This window comes from Indicator indicator, chromosome 14 (genome assembly GCF_027791375.1).
Source record: "Indicator indicator isolate 239-I01 chromosome 14, UM_Iind_1.1, whole genome shotgun sequence".
Classification (NCBI taxonomy): Eukaryota; Metazoa; Chordata; class Aves; order Piciformes; family Indicatoridae; genus Indicator; species Indicator indicator.
In genome coordinates, this window is record NC_072023.1 from 2,997,020 (window position 1) to 3,012,371 (window position 15,352).

At 49.0% G+C, this 15,352-nt stretch overlaps 2 protein-coding genes across 2 annotated transcripts; both read left to right on the forward strand.

The window, feature by feature from the left end:
• The first annotated feature begins 572 nt into the window (after positions 1-572).
• Positions 573-1,966, forward strand: SNRPF (small nuclear ribonucleoprotein polypeptide F). Its single transcript, XM_054386894.1, has 4 exons — positions 573-628; positions 776-901; positions 1,139-1,203; positions 1,900-1,966. Exons 1-4 carry the CDS (start codon positions 626-628, stop codon positions 1,964-1,966), a joined length of 261 nt encoding a protein of 86 aa, XP_054242869.1. The 5' UTR covers positions 573-625.
• A 2,374-nt stretch (positions 1,967-4,340) lies between these two features.
• Positions 4,341-15,352, forward strand: AMDHD1 (amidohydrolase domain containing 1). Its single transcript, XM_054386864.1, has 9 exons — positions 4,341-4,477; positions 5,985-6,091; positions 7,073-7,137; positions 7,726-8,003; positions 10,092-10,317; positions 11,072-11,196; positions 12,298-12,391; positions 13,185-13,345; positions 15,215-15,352. Exons 1-9 carry the CDS (start codon positions 4,341-4,343, stop codon positions 15,327-15,329), a joined length of 1,308 nt encoding a protein of 435 aa, XP_054242839.1. The 3' UTR covers positions 15,330-15,352.

Below are 15,352 nucleotides of genomic sequence, written 5' to 3' on the forward strand. Positions count from 1 at the left end.
CCTCCTCCCGAGCTCAACACGGTCCTCAAAGATGCTAAACCACGGAATTAAAGGCCGGCAAAACCCTGCCGGGAAGGACACAGCCCCCCCGACTGCTCAGATGGGGTGCGTTCAGCACCCTCCGGAGGGCAGCTGCTGCTCTGACCGCCCGACTCCCAGGGCAAAAGAAGGTTGCTCTCCGCCTGCCGGGGGCGAACCCGGCCCCTCGGAGGCCGCAGGGCTGTGGGCCGGGGGCGAGGTCGCAAGCCGGGAGGGAAGGCAAAGCCTTACGAGCCGGAGGGACGCAGCCACAGACTGCACGAGCACGGAGACCCCAGCGCCCGGCGGCGGCAGCGCCGCTCCACCCCCGCCCCGGAGAACGTGAGCGCCTGGCGGCGCCAGCGATTGGCTGGGAAAGGAGGGCGAGCGGATACCCTAAACCCTGCGAACCAATGGGCAGCTCGGCTTTTCCCTTCGCGCGAGGGAGTGTCCCGGCCTATCGGAAGCCGGCACGGTGGGGGTCAAGGGTCAGAGGTGAGCTCGGCGCCCCCGGAAGGGGAAGCCGCGGCGGCTCTGCCCCTCATTCTCTCGCATCCCGCGGCACGCAGGAGAGATTCCCGCGTGGGCCTGTGCTTCTCGGGCCGCCATGGTAAGGGCAGTATCGGCGCCATGCGCGGGAACGGGGTGCGGGGACTCGCGGGCAGTGGGGCCGTGGCCGTTAAGGGTGCCGAGGCGGTCGGTGGGGGAGGACGGACGGGCCGGCCAGCGGCGCTGACCCGCAGCTCTCCCCCTGCAGAGCCTGCCCCTCAACCCCAAGCCTTTCCTCAACGGGCTGACGGGGAAGCCAGTGATGGTGAAGCTGAAGTGGGGGATGGAGTACAAGGGCTACCTCGTTTCCGTCGACGGCTACATGAACATGCAGGTGAGGAGCGCGATCGGCGGCAGAGGGTCAGGGACCCCGCCGGGGCTCAGGGTGAGGTGCTTGGGGCTGGGGTGACGCAGAGCTTCGAAAGGATCGGCGGCGCTCTGCTGGTCTGCGCCGTGTTGGAGGGTCGCTCGCCTTCCCCCCGCTGTAGCCAGGCGGTGGCTAAACCGCGATCTGCTTTGTGAAGCAGATTCTGTTTTAATCGTTCAGTGTTCTGCTGGTTTTCTTCTCCAGCTTGCGAACACAGAAGAGTACATAGACGGTGCATTGTCTGGACATCTGGGTGAAGTCTTGATAAGGTAATTGGGATGCTTATGCATGAGAGAGGGTTTCTTTAAACGCTCTTACCACTTGCATTAGAACCTGTACTGCTGTGTGCTGTGGTTTTTGTGTCACTAAGATGCTAGGTGCTACTGTAACTCTCAGGTGAAGGCCATGAGATCCTTTCTGAAGAAAAGAAAAAGGAATATTAAAATATTTGTTAAAAAGTATTAACATATCTCTTTTTTTCTTAGTTTTCCAATTTCCTGTAGATCTATTAATAATCTTGAAATTAGTAGAGTGTGTTAGTGTTATGCTACTGAAAGCATTTTCCATGCTTGGGAATTAAACTTGACCAAAACTGTAAACCCAAGAGTAGTAGAAAGTTCTTGTACAACACTGTCAAAACAGTTACTGCCTTTCTAAGCTTAGCAGTTGTTGTGAACTTTACAGAAGGTTGTACAAGATCAACAGCAGAGGCCTTGAGCAGCCTGGTCTAGTGCAGGGTGTCCCTGCCCATGGTACCCATGGCAGTGGGGGTTGGAACTAGATGATCTTTAAGGTCCCTTCCAACCCAAACCATTCTGTGAATCTATGACCCTCTGAATCTCTTATGTGGGATTTGGCCATTTCCCAGTTACACTCAAGCAGGAAAATGCTTAAAGTTATGTATTTAAGGAGTGAGAAAATAAAAAACCCTTACAGTTAAGAGAACTCTTTGTTTCTGTTTACAGGTGCAATAATGTTTTGTACATCAGAGGTGTGGAAGAAGAGGAAGAAGACGGAGAAATGAGAGAATAAGTGTTTTTGTATATCTGGAAATAAACTTTTTTTGTTTGTTTTTGTTTTCCATAACTTTGTTATAAGGTGTTTGCCTTTTTTTTTCATTTTCATACTAAAATTCAAGCTTTCTTTAATAGCAGACTGTAGGAGCTGTAGTCAGAGGAAAACTCAGAAGAAAAATGATAGTTTATCACAAAGTCTTGTAGCTCTTTTAAAGGTGGAGATGGTTCCAAGTCAGGGTTTTTTTGCTGATGGACAAACTGGAAAGAAAAATCTGTGCAGGCTGCTGTGTTTCTAAAAGGCCTAATAAAATCAGAAGCTTTCTGTTGACAGACAGGGACTCTAGGTATATAGCATTGGAGCTGCTCTTTAGTTGGCATAGAATAAGCCCCATGAATACAGATTTTTTTTTTTTCTTCTGGAGGAGATCCAGAAGGCAGAAGAATTGAAAGCATTCATGTGTGTATTAAAGATACAAGTGAAAGGACCTCATGATCTCACTTTTTAAATAGAAGGTAAAGTAGCTACAAGAATAAAATGTTTTCATTTATTTAAGCTGTTCATATTGTTTATGGGATAAAAGAAATTGCAGACAAAATAGAATGGGTTGGGTTGAAAGGGAACTTGAAGATCATCCAGTTCCAACCCTCTGCCATGGACAGGGACACCTCCCACCAGCCCAGGTTGCTCAAGGCCTTATTCAACCTGGCCTTGAACACCTCCAGGGAAGGGGCATCCACATCCTCTCTGGGCAACCTGTTCCAGTGTCTCCGCACACTCACTGCAAAAAATTTTTTCCTAATCTCCAGTCTAAATCTGCCCTCTTCCAGCTCAAAGCCATTCCCTCTCATCCTATCACTACAAGCTGTTGCAAGATGCCTCTTTAATTTCTGCTTTCAAACTTACTGCAATACTGTCAGGGAAAGCCAAAGGCATCAGCAGGAACTCCTGAAAGAAGTTTTCTTCTACCACCTCTCACTTCTGTCAATCTGCATGTCTAGCAAGACAGAATGTTTACAGGGAAGGTGATTGTGTTGTGGGGCAGTGTTGAGCCAGTGAGCACCAAACACTGTCAGGAGTTTACTCACTTCTCAGCTTTGTTACTAAATGCAAAATGCTGTTTGAGCTGCACACCTGCCCTTGTTTGCAAACAAGACTTGAGCCTGAAGGCTCATTCAAAGAGCCAACACACCCACCTCCTGCTGCTCTACAGCAACGTCTCTGTGCGTTTTAAATCATTCCTCCTAAGAGAAAAGGAGGCGCCTGAAGAAGATTACCACCACCAGACAGGTGTTTGAGGGACCACTTAGAGACTATTTTCCAACTGGGAGCCCTATGGAATCTATGAATAAAGATAGAAGAAAGCCAAGAATCCTTGTTGGAAGTATTTGCTTCCCAGGTCTCCCATCCCCAGTTTTGTGGAGGGCAGCAGAACCACACAACCCTTTTTGATTGTGAAATTGCATAAATTCCTATCTGCCTGGATAAATTAATGTCTGCCTGGATTGGATATACAGAGTGGTGAGAGATGTTATGGTCCCTCAGGGGCTGGTGCTGGGATGGTGGCAAGGTGATGGACACCAAGGAGGTGATGGAAGCTAGGGAGGGAGGATGTGTACAAACAAATGCTCCCAATTCTGAAGCTCTGTTTCCTTGGCAAAAGGAAATCTTCAGGTGGTGCAGGGTGAACAGAGGGCTTGGGGAATCCCTATTTGGCAAGGTGGGTGCTTTGGTGTTTAGCATAAGCCAGCAGGATGTACAGATGTTGTCATGGTACTTCAGGCTGCAACAAGACCACAATCCTTTCCATAGACCCATGGGGTATTGCAAATTCACTCCTACAGCTCTGCAGCATTTTCAGCCCAGATTTCAGGCAAGTGCTGAATGTGGTCCAGGGGAGAATGGTCACTGCCACCTGCAGGGCCACACACCTGGCCTTGTTGAGCCTCCATACAATTCGCTGCCCGCTGCTGTGCCTCCACCTTGTATCGGGAGCTTGGTTAGAATCACAGAATCATAGAATTGTCAGGGTGGGAAGGGACCTCAAGGATCATCCACTTCCAACGCAACTGCCATGGGCAGGGACACCTCACTCTAGATCAGGTTGCTCAGAGCCACATCCAGCCTGGCCTTAAACACCTTCAGGGATGAGGCTTCCACCACCTCCCTGCCTGGGCGACCTGTTCCCAGTATCTCACCAGCCTCACGGCGAAGGTTAGCAAACATCAAGCCGTCCAGGGCCGGGCTGGAGGCGGGGGCAGGCCGGCGGTGGGTGGCGGTCACAGGATGTTAGGGGTTGGAAGGTGCCTGTGCCGCACCACCCCCGGGGGACTTTGAGCCGAGCGCCGGCCGCCCCCATCCCCGCCCGGCACACTCGGCGCTGCCCGCGGCCATGGCGGCCCCGCAGCGGCTCCTGCTGGAGAACGCCCAGCAGCTGGTGCTGGTCTGCGCCCGGGGCGAGCAGTACCTGCTGCGGGACGGCTGCGCCCGCCTGGCCGTGCTGCGGGATGCCAGCCTGGTGGTGGGGCTGTGAGTGCCGACGGCCGCGGGGCTGGCTGCGGGAGGGGGCGCGGAGGGACCCCGCAGTGGCTGCTGCTCCCTGGCTGTGGAGCACAGCCACCTGCTGCGCTGTGGCTTCACGGGTTTGGGTCTTCCTGGAATGTGTCCTCATGGGTTTGGGTCTTCCTGCAATGTCTCTTCCTGAGTTTGGGTCTTCCTGCAATGTCTCTTCCTGGGTTTGGGTCTTCCTGCAATGTCTCTTCCTGAGTTTGGGTCTTCCTGCAATGTCTCTTCTTGGGTTTGGGTCTTCCTGCAATGTCTCTTCCTGAGTTTGGGTCTTCCTGCAATGTCTCTTCCTGGGTTTGGGTCTTCCTGCAATGTCTCTTCCTGAGTTTGGGTCTTCCTGCAATGTCTCTTCTTGGGTTTGGGTCTTCCTGCAATGTCTCTTCCTGAGTCTGGGTCTTCCTGCAATGTCTCTTCCTGGGTGTGGGTCTTCCTGCAATGTCTCTTCCTGAGTTTGGGTCTTCCTGCAATGTCTCTTCTTGGGTTTGTGTCTTCCTGCAATGTCTCTTCCTGAGTTTGGGTCTTCCTGCAATGTCTCTTCCTGCGTTTGGGTCTTCCTGCAATGTCTCTTCTTGGGTTTGGGTCTTCCTGCAATGTCTCTTCTTGGGTTTGGGTCTTCCTGCAATGTCCCTTTGTGGGTTTGGGTCGTTCAGTCCCTACCCTGGTAACTGCCTTTATTGTGCTGTGTTCACAACTCCAGCCGGGCAAAGAGAACTTTTAGCCCAGTGCTGGGCATAGCTGCTACCTTCTGCTGCCTCTGCTTTGCTTCTCTAGATGAACTAATAGCAATTCTAGAAATAATTTGTGTAATTAATGAAATTGCAGCCAATAATTAATGTGTATAATTGCAGAATCATAGAACTGTTAGCCTGGGAAATGCATTTAAGATACATTTAAGATAAGAAGGTCTCTCTCATTTCTAAATGCTCCAGCTTCTATTTGCCTCTTAGAAGTTCAGCTGTGTAACACAGAGGTACCTTCACTGAGGTGCCATTGGTGACCTCCAGTTTTTATTCCAATGGCTTGAAAGGAGATGGAGAAAGACAAGACAAGGCTTAAAGGACAGAGGTGCAGTGTGTGCCTCAGGAACGTCCTTTTGTGTAGGCAAGGTGGAGTGGAAGCCAGTCCAGACTGCCCTGCAGATACTTGTTGGGGGAATGCTGTGCATTTGCTGATCCACAAGAGAAAAATAATGTTGTCTAGGAGAAATTAAAACAAAAAAGTACCAAGATATCACCTTGAGGGGTCTAAGCAGAGGACATGACAAGCATCAAGGCAAGAAAGTTGAACTGCATGGCATTACCCCATCCAAAGTGCATGGCATTGCCCCATCGGTTTTTGTGCAAGGTTACTGAACCACCTCAGTCCATTTTCAGTCCTGCTGAAGGTCTCCATCCTGTTGCTCCAGGAGCTCTGTCAGTGAGCACTTTCCAGCAGGCTCATGCTGCTTTTGTTGGCTGTGTGTTGTTTGCAGAGATGGTCGGATCAAAGCTGTGGGCCAAGCAGATGTCATTCGCCGTCAGTTTTCAGGAGCGACATTTGAAAGAGTAATTGACTGCTCTGGGAAGTGTGTGTTACCAGGTAGGTGGATTTTTTCATCATGGTGCAATGCCAGAGGGTGGCAAGTGCTGGGAGATGAAGGAAATGTGTGTTAAAACACCCTTCTGTCCTTCATCCTCTGTATTCTCTGCTGGTTTGGTAATGTCTCGTGCTGAGGGGCAGAGTATTGTAGCTTCGTCACTGGGAGTGGATCTTCAAAGCTCAAAGGACTAGAAAATTAGTTCCTTCAGAAATGAAGTTTTTCACCTGATGAATCCATAAGTAGCTTAGGTCTGGATAAATACCAGAATCATCAAGTCCAACCCCCTTGCCAGAGCAGGACCATAGAATCCAGCACAGGTCACACAGGAACACATCCAGATGGATCTGGAAAGTGTCCAGAGAAGGAGACTCCACAACCTCTCTGGGCAGCCTGTTCCAGTGCTCTGGGACTCTCACAGTGAAGAAGTTCCTCCTCATGTTGAGGTGGAACCTCCTGTGCTGGAGTTTCTATCCATTGCCCCTTGTCCTATCCCAGAGTGCAAGTGAGCAGAGCCTGTCCCCTCCCTCTTGACCCCCAGCCCTCAGATATTTATAGGGGATTAAATCTCAGTCTTCTCTTCACCAGACTAACCACCCCCAGGTCTCTCAGCCTTTCCTCACAGGGTAGTGCTCCAGTCCCTTCAGCATCCTGTAGCCTTCCCTTGGACTCTCTCCAGCAGATCCCTGTCCCTCTTGAACTGGGGAGCCCAAAACTGGATGCAGTATTCCAGGCGAGGTCTCACCAAGGCAGAGGGAGAGGAAAACCTCCTTGGATCTGCTGGGCACACTCCTCTGAATGCACCCCAGGATCCCATTGGCCCTCTTGGCCACAAGGGCACGTTACTGACCCGTGCAGAACTTGGTATCCACCTTCCAGGTCCTTTTCCACAGGGCTGCTCTCCAGCTTTTGCTTGCATGTCCATACCCTTGTGTCTTACACAGTGACATAACCTGAGCGTGCATTTACTCTGTTTTCTTTAGGCCTGGTAGATGCACATACACACCCAGTGTGGGCTGGTGACAGGGTCCATGAGTTTGCAATGAAGGTAATGACATAAAGAGGTGGATTTTTCTTCCTTTTTTCCCTTTATTTTAATAGCACAACTATTTCAGCTTTCCAGTGACTCCCATTTGTCATCTGTAGAAAAAGATGCAATTTCTGACAGATAATCTAATGGAGGGAGGAGGGAGGATCTTTGAGTACTGTAGCCTAAGAAAGGAGTGCAGTCTTTGAAGCCAGCCTTGAAATATTTTTGCATTAATGGAGGCAATACAGGAGTGCTGCCGTCTATTGCTATCTGAATCTTGAATATTTCACTGTTATTTTTTTTTCCACGCTGATGATTTTACAGGTTGGACTTGAGGTCTTTTCCAACCTTATTGATCCTGTGATTTTCTGAGCTAGAGGCAGTTTTTCCTTTTGAGCTCCAGAATAATTAACTTTATGTCTCTTCCCTCATCATTTCCTCACTTGAGGGAAGAGAGGGGGCTGCTTTTTTTTCTCCCCTCTTTTTCTCTCTCACTCCTAAGAGACCTCCAGGCCCTTTCCAGGATCCTTTTGGATAGCAAATACACATTTAACAGCTAATTGCATGGGGGTGGGGGGTTTGTTTTCTACTTTTTCCCCCCGCAAGCTGGCAGGTGCAACCTATATGGAGATCCACCAGGCTGGTGGAGGAATCCACTTCACGGTGGAACAGACTCAGAAGGCCACAGAGGAAGAGCTGCTGAGCACTTTCCGACACCGCCTGGAACGCATGCAGAGAGCAGGATCTACCTTGGTTGAGTGCAAGAGTGGCTATGGCTTAAGCCTGGAAACAGAGCTTAAAATGCTCAGGGTGATCCAGCGTGCTCAGAGATCCATGGAGATTGGCATTTCTTCGACCTACTGTGGAGCTCACTCCGTGCCCAAGTAATGGGACTTGGTTTGTCTTGCTCTGCTTGAAGTGTTACTGCTGAAAACTGCCTGGTGCTGGCTGAAAGGTTTCCTCTGCCCAGCCCTCCTGAAGTATAACACATTTGAAATGCTAGCCAGGGTTTACTGAGGGGGTCTCCTATGTTTTTGTCATTTGAAGGAAGATGAGGAAGCATTGTTTAATGGTTGCTAAATGCACACATGATCTTAGCACTGAATCCTTGCCCCCAGCTGATGCTCACACTGAACATTGCCTACAGTGAGGGTGGTGAGACACTGGAACAGGTTGGCCAGAGAAGTTGTGGATGCCTCCTCCTTGGAGGTGTTCAAGGCCAGGTTGGATGAGGCCTGGAGCAACCTGGGCTGGTGGGAGGTGTCCCGGCCCATGGCATTCCAGCCCAAACCATTCTATGATTCCTCAGACTTCTAAAACACTGCCAGTGCCGGGGGGGTTGGAACTAGATGATGTCCAAGGTCCCTTTAAACCATTGGAGAAGGCTTGGCATGGTAAAAGCTTGAGCTGCTTCAGTGGGAGGTGAAGAAAGCAAGGGCCATAAGGTGGGGTTCTGCTCTGCTGTATAACTGCACAATGTGTTTGTAAATCAGAGCAGGTTTTGGCTTCTTGGATTCATTGGCACTGTAAAGCTCCCAGCTTAGCCACCTCTGGCACTCACCTTGTGCTGGTCTGTGGATGCCTCCTGGCACCTGCAGTGAGGGTTGAGAGGTCACAGTTATTTAGCTGCAGTACATCAGTTATCCCTAAGATTTTTAAATGGCAAAATACCAACTCAGCTGGAGATTTTGGGACTGTTCACTGTTACAGAGGCATTTACTGATCCCTTTTGGGGTTTTGTGCAGCAGGGGGAGGTCATAAATGGTTCTGACTTTGGCAAACTGAACCTCAGGAGGCCCCTGTAAGAGAGGCTTAGGGATCACTCTGATATGGAAAGAGGAGAGGTAAATTTAAATAATGATTTGTGCTGCACATCCCCTTTGAGCTTTGATACCTGCATAAAAATACTACATGAATTATTTAAATAAGAATTTGCATATACAAATAGTTGTATTTTAGGATACAGTGTAAGGAGGTCAGAATAGGTGAAGAGGAAAGCAGAAGAATTCATTTAAGAACTATCCCATAATTTTGGTTAGCATCCAAGGTGCCAATTCTTCTTTGAATGGAAAGTAACTCATGTTTGAGAGCACATGAAGTAGAATCTTAGAATCATTGAATGGTAGGGGCTGGAAGAGACCTCTGGAAATGATGAGGTCCAACCCCCCTGCCAGAGCAGGATCACCAGGGGCAGGTCACACAGGAACACATCCAGACAGGTTTTGAAAAGCCTCCAGAGGAGGAGACTCCACAACCTCACTGGGCAGCCTGCTCCAGGGCTCATCACCCTCACAGTCAAGAAATTTCCTGTGTTCCAATTGGTATCCATTGCCCCTTGTCCTGTCACTGGCCACCAATGCAAAGAGCCTGGCCCCAGCTTCTTGACTCAGATAAGTTATAGACATTAATAAGTTCTCCTCTCAGCCTCCTTTTCTCTAGGCCAGACATCCCTTTACAGGAGAGTAGTTTTAAATTATAGTAGCTTTGATGGTTTTTTTTTTTCCATCTGGAGGTGTTTTTTAGTGATTTGGATTTGCCTCATGGTCTGAATCATCTAGCCTGTGTGATCTGAATGCTTGCCAGACCTCAGGGATGTTTCTCTTAGGTCTCCATAAGGGTTCCTTTTTCTTAGGTCTCCATAAGGTTTTCTTTTCCTTAGGTCTCCATAAGGGTTTTCTTAGGTCTCCATAAGGTTTTCTTTTCCTTAGGTCTCCATAAGGGTTTTCTTTTCCTTAGGTCTCCATAAGGGTTTTCTTTTCCTTAGGTCTCCATAAGGGTTTTCTTAGGTCTCCATAAGGTTTTCTTTTCCTTAGGTCTCCATAAGGGTTTTCTTAGGTCTCCATAAGGTTTTCTTTTCCTTAGGTCTCCATAAGGGTTTTCTTTTCCTTAGGTCTCCATAAGGGTTTTCTTTTCCTTAGGTCTCCATAAAGTTTTCTTTTCGTTAGGTCTCCATAAGTTTTTCTTTTCCTTAGAGGGAAAACGGCTGCCGAAGCCACGGATGACATTGTCAACAACCATCTCCCTAAGCTGAAAGAACTCCAGCAAAGTGGTGAAATCCATGTGGACAATATAGATGTGTTTTGTGAGAAGGGAGTCTTTGATCTGGAGTCTACTAGGAGAATTCTGCAGGCTGGGAAAGCTGCAGGGTTGCAGATTAACTTCCACGGCGATGAGCTCCACCCGATGAGATCTGCTGAGGTACTTCTGCCTTTATCCATTTTTGCTCTTCTGAGAGCTGCATCTTTAAAAGAGTTGCAGTTCTCAAACCTGGGGTTGGTTTTTTTGGTTTTTTCTTTTCTAAGACTTTATCAAATAGGTTGTCCATGATTGTCCAGTTCTATCAGATGATAGAAAGTGCAGCCCTTGCAGAGCTTTGCAGTTAAGGCTTTGACCTGTGGGACTGACATGCACTGCCTAAACAAACATTGACTCTGCTTATCTTCCACATGGGATACAGATGGGGAAGGTGGATATCCATGAGCCCAAGAATGACTAAAGCATGGTTTCTCTGCTGCTTGAAAATTATTTTTTCCTTAAAAGTCCTTTAGCAACAAAAAGTCAGATCTGCAATGACTGCACTCGGAAGGATGCATAGATTCATAGAATGTTTTGGCTTGGAAGGGACCTTAAACATCATCCAGTTCCAATCCCCCTGCCATGGCCAGGGACACCTTCCACTAGCCCAGGTTGCTCCAGGCCTCATCCATCCTGGCCTTGAACACCTCCAGGGAATGGTTAATACCTTTTTCTGACCAACTTTCCTTGCAGTGAGTCAGGAAATATTGTCTCTGCATTTCATTTGTTCATTCAAGCACTCTTTAGGCTTTTCCTTCTAGTAAACATTCCATTAATCATGAATTATCTCCAGTCACTTCAACACAACACTGAAGCCAACATTTTCTTTACTGAATTAGTTGAGAATGTTGAATAATTGTACTGCACATTTGCTTAGCTTGGAGCTGAACTGGGAGCTCGGGCTATCAGCCACCTGGAAGAAATCAGTGATGAAGGTATCACAGCCATGGCAAGAGCTAAGTGTGCTGCTGTCCTTTTACCAACAACTGCCTACATGCTAAGGTAAGGCCTCTAGGTTGCAGAATCATAGAGAATCATATAATTGGTTTGGTTGGATAAGTCCTCCAAGATCATTGAGTCCAACCATCAACCCAGCACCACCATGGAGAAAAACTTTTGTAACAGCAAAGCCATGTTTGTGGTTATAAGGTCTTCCAATGGAGAGCCACTCCTACATCTGACAGCTTGTCCTTGAAACTCTAAGGACTAGCAAAGCAGTTCCTTTAGAAAGGAAGTTTTTCACCTTATGAATCCATAAGAGGCTGAGGTCTGGATAAATGCCAAATTTCAATGGCTTGGAGCCTGATGCTCAATAGCAGTTCATAGATTCATAGAATGGGTTGGGTTGGAAGGGACCTTAAAGATCATCCAGTTCTAACCCCTTGCTATGGGCAGGGACACCTCCCACCAGCCCAGGTTGCTCAGGGGCTCATCCAGCCTGGCCTTGGACATCTCCAAGGAGGGGGCATCCACAACCTCCCTGGGCAACCTGTTCCAGTGTCTCACCACCCTCACTGGAAAGAATTTCTTCCTAATCTCCAGTCTAAATCTCCCCTTCTCAAACTTCAATCTCCCTCCCCTCATCTTATACTACAAGCCCATGTAAAAAAATTCTCCCCAGCTTTCTTGTAGCCCCCTCCAGGTTCTGGAAGGCTGCTCTGAGGTCTCCCTGGAGCCTTCTCCTGGCTGAACAGCCCCAAATCTCTCAGCCTGTCCCCACAGGAGAGGTTCTCCAGCCCTCTGATCATCTTTGAAGCCTCCAGTGGACCTGCTCCAATAGTTCTGTGTCCATCTTGTGCTGAGGGCTCCAGCACTGGATGCAGTACTCTAGATGGGCTCTCACCAGAGCAGAGCAGAGGGGCAGAGTCACTTCCCTCATCCTGCTGCCACATGCTGCAAGCAGTGGACCACACCTCCCCTTTGTCTGTCTGTAGGGTGGTGGGCAGGGAGCCAAGAGGAAAGTTTGACCTTTTTTCTCCCAAGGGCTTCCTGTGACTGAAGGCATGAATGCAGCCAAAGCAAGTGTGACTTTTGCTCTGCTAAAGCATCATCTAATAACTAAGGGACTTGTACTGACAAATGTCTTTTTTTTTTCCCCACTAGACTGAAGCAACCTCAAGCTAGAAAAATGTTAGAAGAAGGAGTTATAGTTGCTCTTGGCAGTGACTTCAATCCCAATGCATACTGTTTGTCAATGGTAAGCTGTTCCTGATAGCTATCACATCCCAGAACTAGGAAACCTCTTACTGCTCCAACTTCTGTACAGGTCTTGCACACTTAAAACAGTCTTCACATCTGCAAAGAGAGCAGACAGGCTGAGAGAGTTGGGGCTGTTCAGTCTGGAGAGGAGAAGGCTCCCAGGAGACCTTAGTGTGGCCTTCCAGTATCTGAAGGGGGCTACAAGAAAGCTTGGGAGGAACTTTTTAGGATGTTGGGTAGTGATAGGACTGGGGGGAAGGGAGCAAAACTAGAAGTGGGTGGATTCAAATTGGATGCTAGGAAGAAGTTCTTCCCCAGGAGGGTGGTGAGACATTGGAGCAGGTTGCCCAGGGAGGTGGTGGAAGCCTCATCTCTGGAAGTTTTTAAGGCCAGGCTGGATGTGGCTGTGAGCAACCTGATGTAGTGTGAGGTGTCCCTGCCCATGGCAGGGGGGTTGGAACTGGCTGACCCTTGAGGTCCCTTCCAACCCTGACAATTCTGTGATTCTCTGTGCCTGGTTAGAAAACTTCTCATGCTCATTTATGGGGCTTTGCCAGAAATCCCTGAAACCAGGAATGCTTTTACTCTTCATACACACTGAGAGGCTTATAAAAAGGCTCTCCAAGTTCATGGTTTTTAGAGCTCTCCTTTTGCAGTTGGCAGGATTTCCCTTACACAGCCCAACTCCTTCTGTTGCACAAGGAGGGAGGAGAGTGCTTAGGGATTTGAGGCATGAAGGGCTTTCTTTGTGTTCCTGGTAACTCCCATTTTCCACTTGCCTTGCCTGCTAGCCCATGGTGATGCATCTGGCCTGTGTCAACATGAAGATGTCAATGGCTGAAGCTCTGGCAGCTGCCACCATCAACGCTGCTTATGCTCTGGGAAAATCAGACATTCATGGCTCCATAGAGGCTGGCAAGCAGGGGGACCTTCTTGTCATCAATTCCTCAAGGTTTGTTCTTCCAGTGTCATTTCAAATGGGATTCAGTGGTCAGGCATTGGAATGTGCTGCCCAGGTTGAGTTGCCAGTCCTGGATGTGTTCAAAGGTGGTTTGGATGTGGTGCTTGGGGCTATGGTTTAGGGGTGAGCCTTGTAGAGTAGGGTTCTGGGTTGGACTTGGTGATCACAGGCTCACAGGATGTCAGGGGTTGGAAGGGACCTCCAAAGATCATCAAGTCCAATCCCCCTGCCAGAGCAGGACCAGAGAATCCAGCACAGGTCACACAGGAACACATCCAGGTGGGGCTGGAAAGTCTCCAGAGAAGGAGACTCCACAACCTCTCTGGGCAGCCTGTTCCAGGGCTCTGGGACCCTCACAGGGAAGAAGTTCCTCCTCATGCTGAGGTGGAACCTCCTGTGCTGCTGTAATTTATATCCATTGCCCCTTGTTCCATCCCAGGGTACAACTGAGCAGAGCCTGTCCCCTCCCTCTTGACCCCCAGCCCTCAGATATTGATAGACATTGATCAGATCCCCTCTCAGTCTTCTCTTCACCAGACTAAATACCCCCAGGGCTCTCAGCCTCTCCCCACTGGGGAGTGCTCCAGTCCCTTCAGCATCCCTGTAGCCTTCCCTTGGACTCTCTCCAGCAGATCCCTGTCCCTCTTGAATTGGGGAGCCCAGATCTGGATGCAATATTCCAGGTGAGGTCTCACCAGGGCAGAGCAGAGGGGGAGGAGAACCTCCCTGGATCTGCTGGACACACTCCTCTGAATGCCCCCCAGGATCCTGAGGCTCTTTTCCAGCCTGCATGTTTCTGTGATTCTGTGATTCTGTCAGGGACTTTGTTTTTTGTCAGGGACTTTGGTTTTCACCATGTTTGGGTAAGAGGAGAGGTTGGTGAATTCTTTGTGCTTTCGAAGTTATTTTCATCTGAAAAAAAAAAATAAAAGGGGACACTGCCAGCATTTTAGACCCACTTTTATTCTCCTTAATGACTTCAGTGGAGAATAAAGCCTAAGAGTTTTAGGGTCAATAGTACCAATAGTCCTTGGCTAATTACAGGTGTATTGTCTGTAGCTGTTTTGTGGAAGGAATTCTCTGCTGGTTTGTACAGCAACTCACTCTTCCTGCACCAAGAGATCAGTATGTAGACATGAAACAGCATTTCCCCAGGCTTCAAGCTAATCTTCTCTAATTGCCAGGGGTACTAAGGTAAGGGATCTGCTTTTAGGCAAGTCTGGATCATAGAATCATAGAGGTGTTTGGGTTGGAAAAAACCTCTCAGATCATCCAGCCCAACCATCAACCCAGCACCACCATGGCCACTAAACCATGTCCCCAAGTGCCATGGCCACAGGTTTGAAATTGGGGAGATTCATGCTGGAAGTGAGGAAGTTCTTCCCCATGAGAGTGGTGAGAGCCTGGAATGGGTTGTCCAGGGAGGTGGTTGAGGTCCCATCCCTGGAGGTGTTTAAGGCCAGGCTGGATGAGGCTCTGGCCAGCCTGATGTAGTGTGAGGTGTCCCTGTCCATGGCAGGGGGGTTGGAACTGGATGATCTTTGTGGTCCCTTCCAACCTTGACTGATTCTATGATTCTTGGACACCTCCAGGGGTGGTGACTCCACCACCTCCCTGAGCAGCCTGTTCCTATCCCTGACCACTCTTCCAGCAAAGAAATTTTTCCTCCTGTCCAACCTAGCCCTCCCCTGGCACAATTTCAGGCCATTTCCTCTCATCCTGTCACCTGATCCTAGGGAGCAGAGACCAACCCCCACCTCACTGCAACCTCCTTTCAGGGAGCTGTAGAGAGCAATGAGGTCTTCCCTCAGCCTCCTCCTCTCCAGACAACATTTACTAAACCTCTTGTTGTGTTTCCAGGTGGGAACACTTGATTTACCAGTTTGGGGGCCATGACTCATTGATTGACTACGTTATAGTTAAAGGAAAAGTCATCTATCAAAACGAGAGGTGTGGGACAACCAGCAGCTACTGAGAGAAGAGACAGAGTTAGGGAGC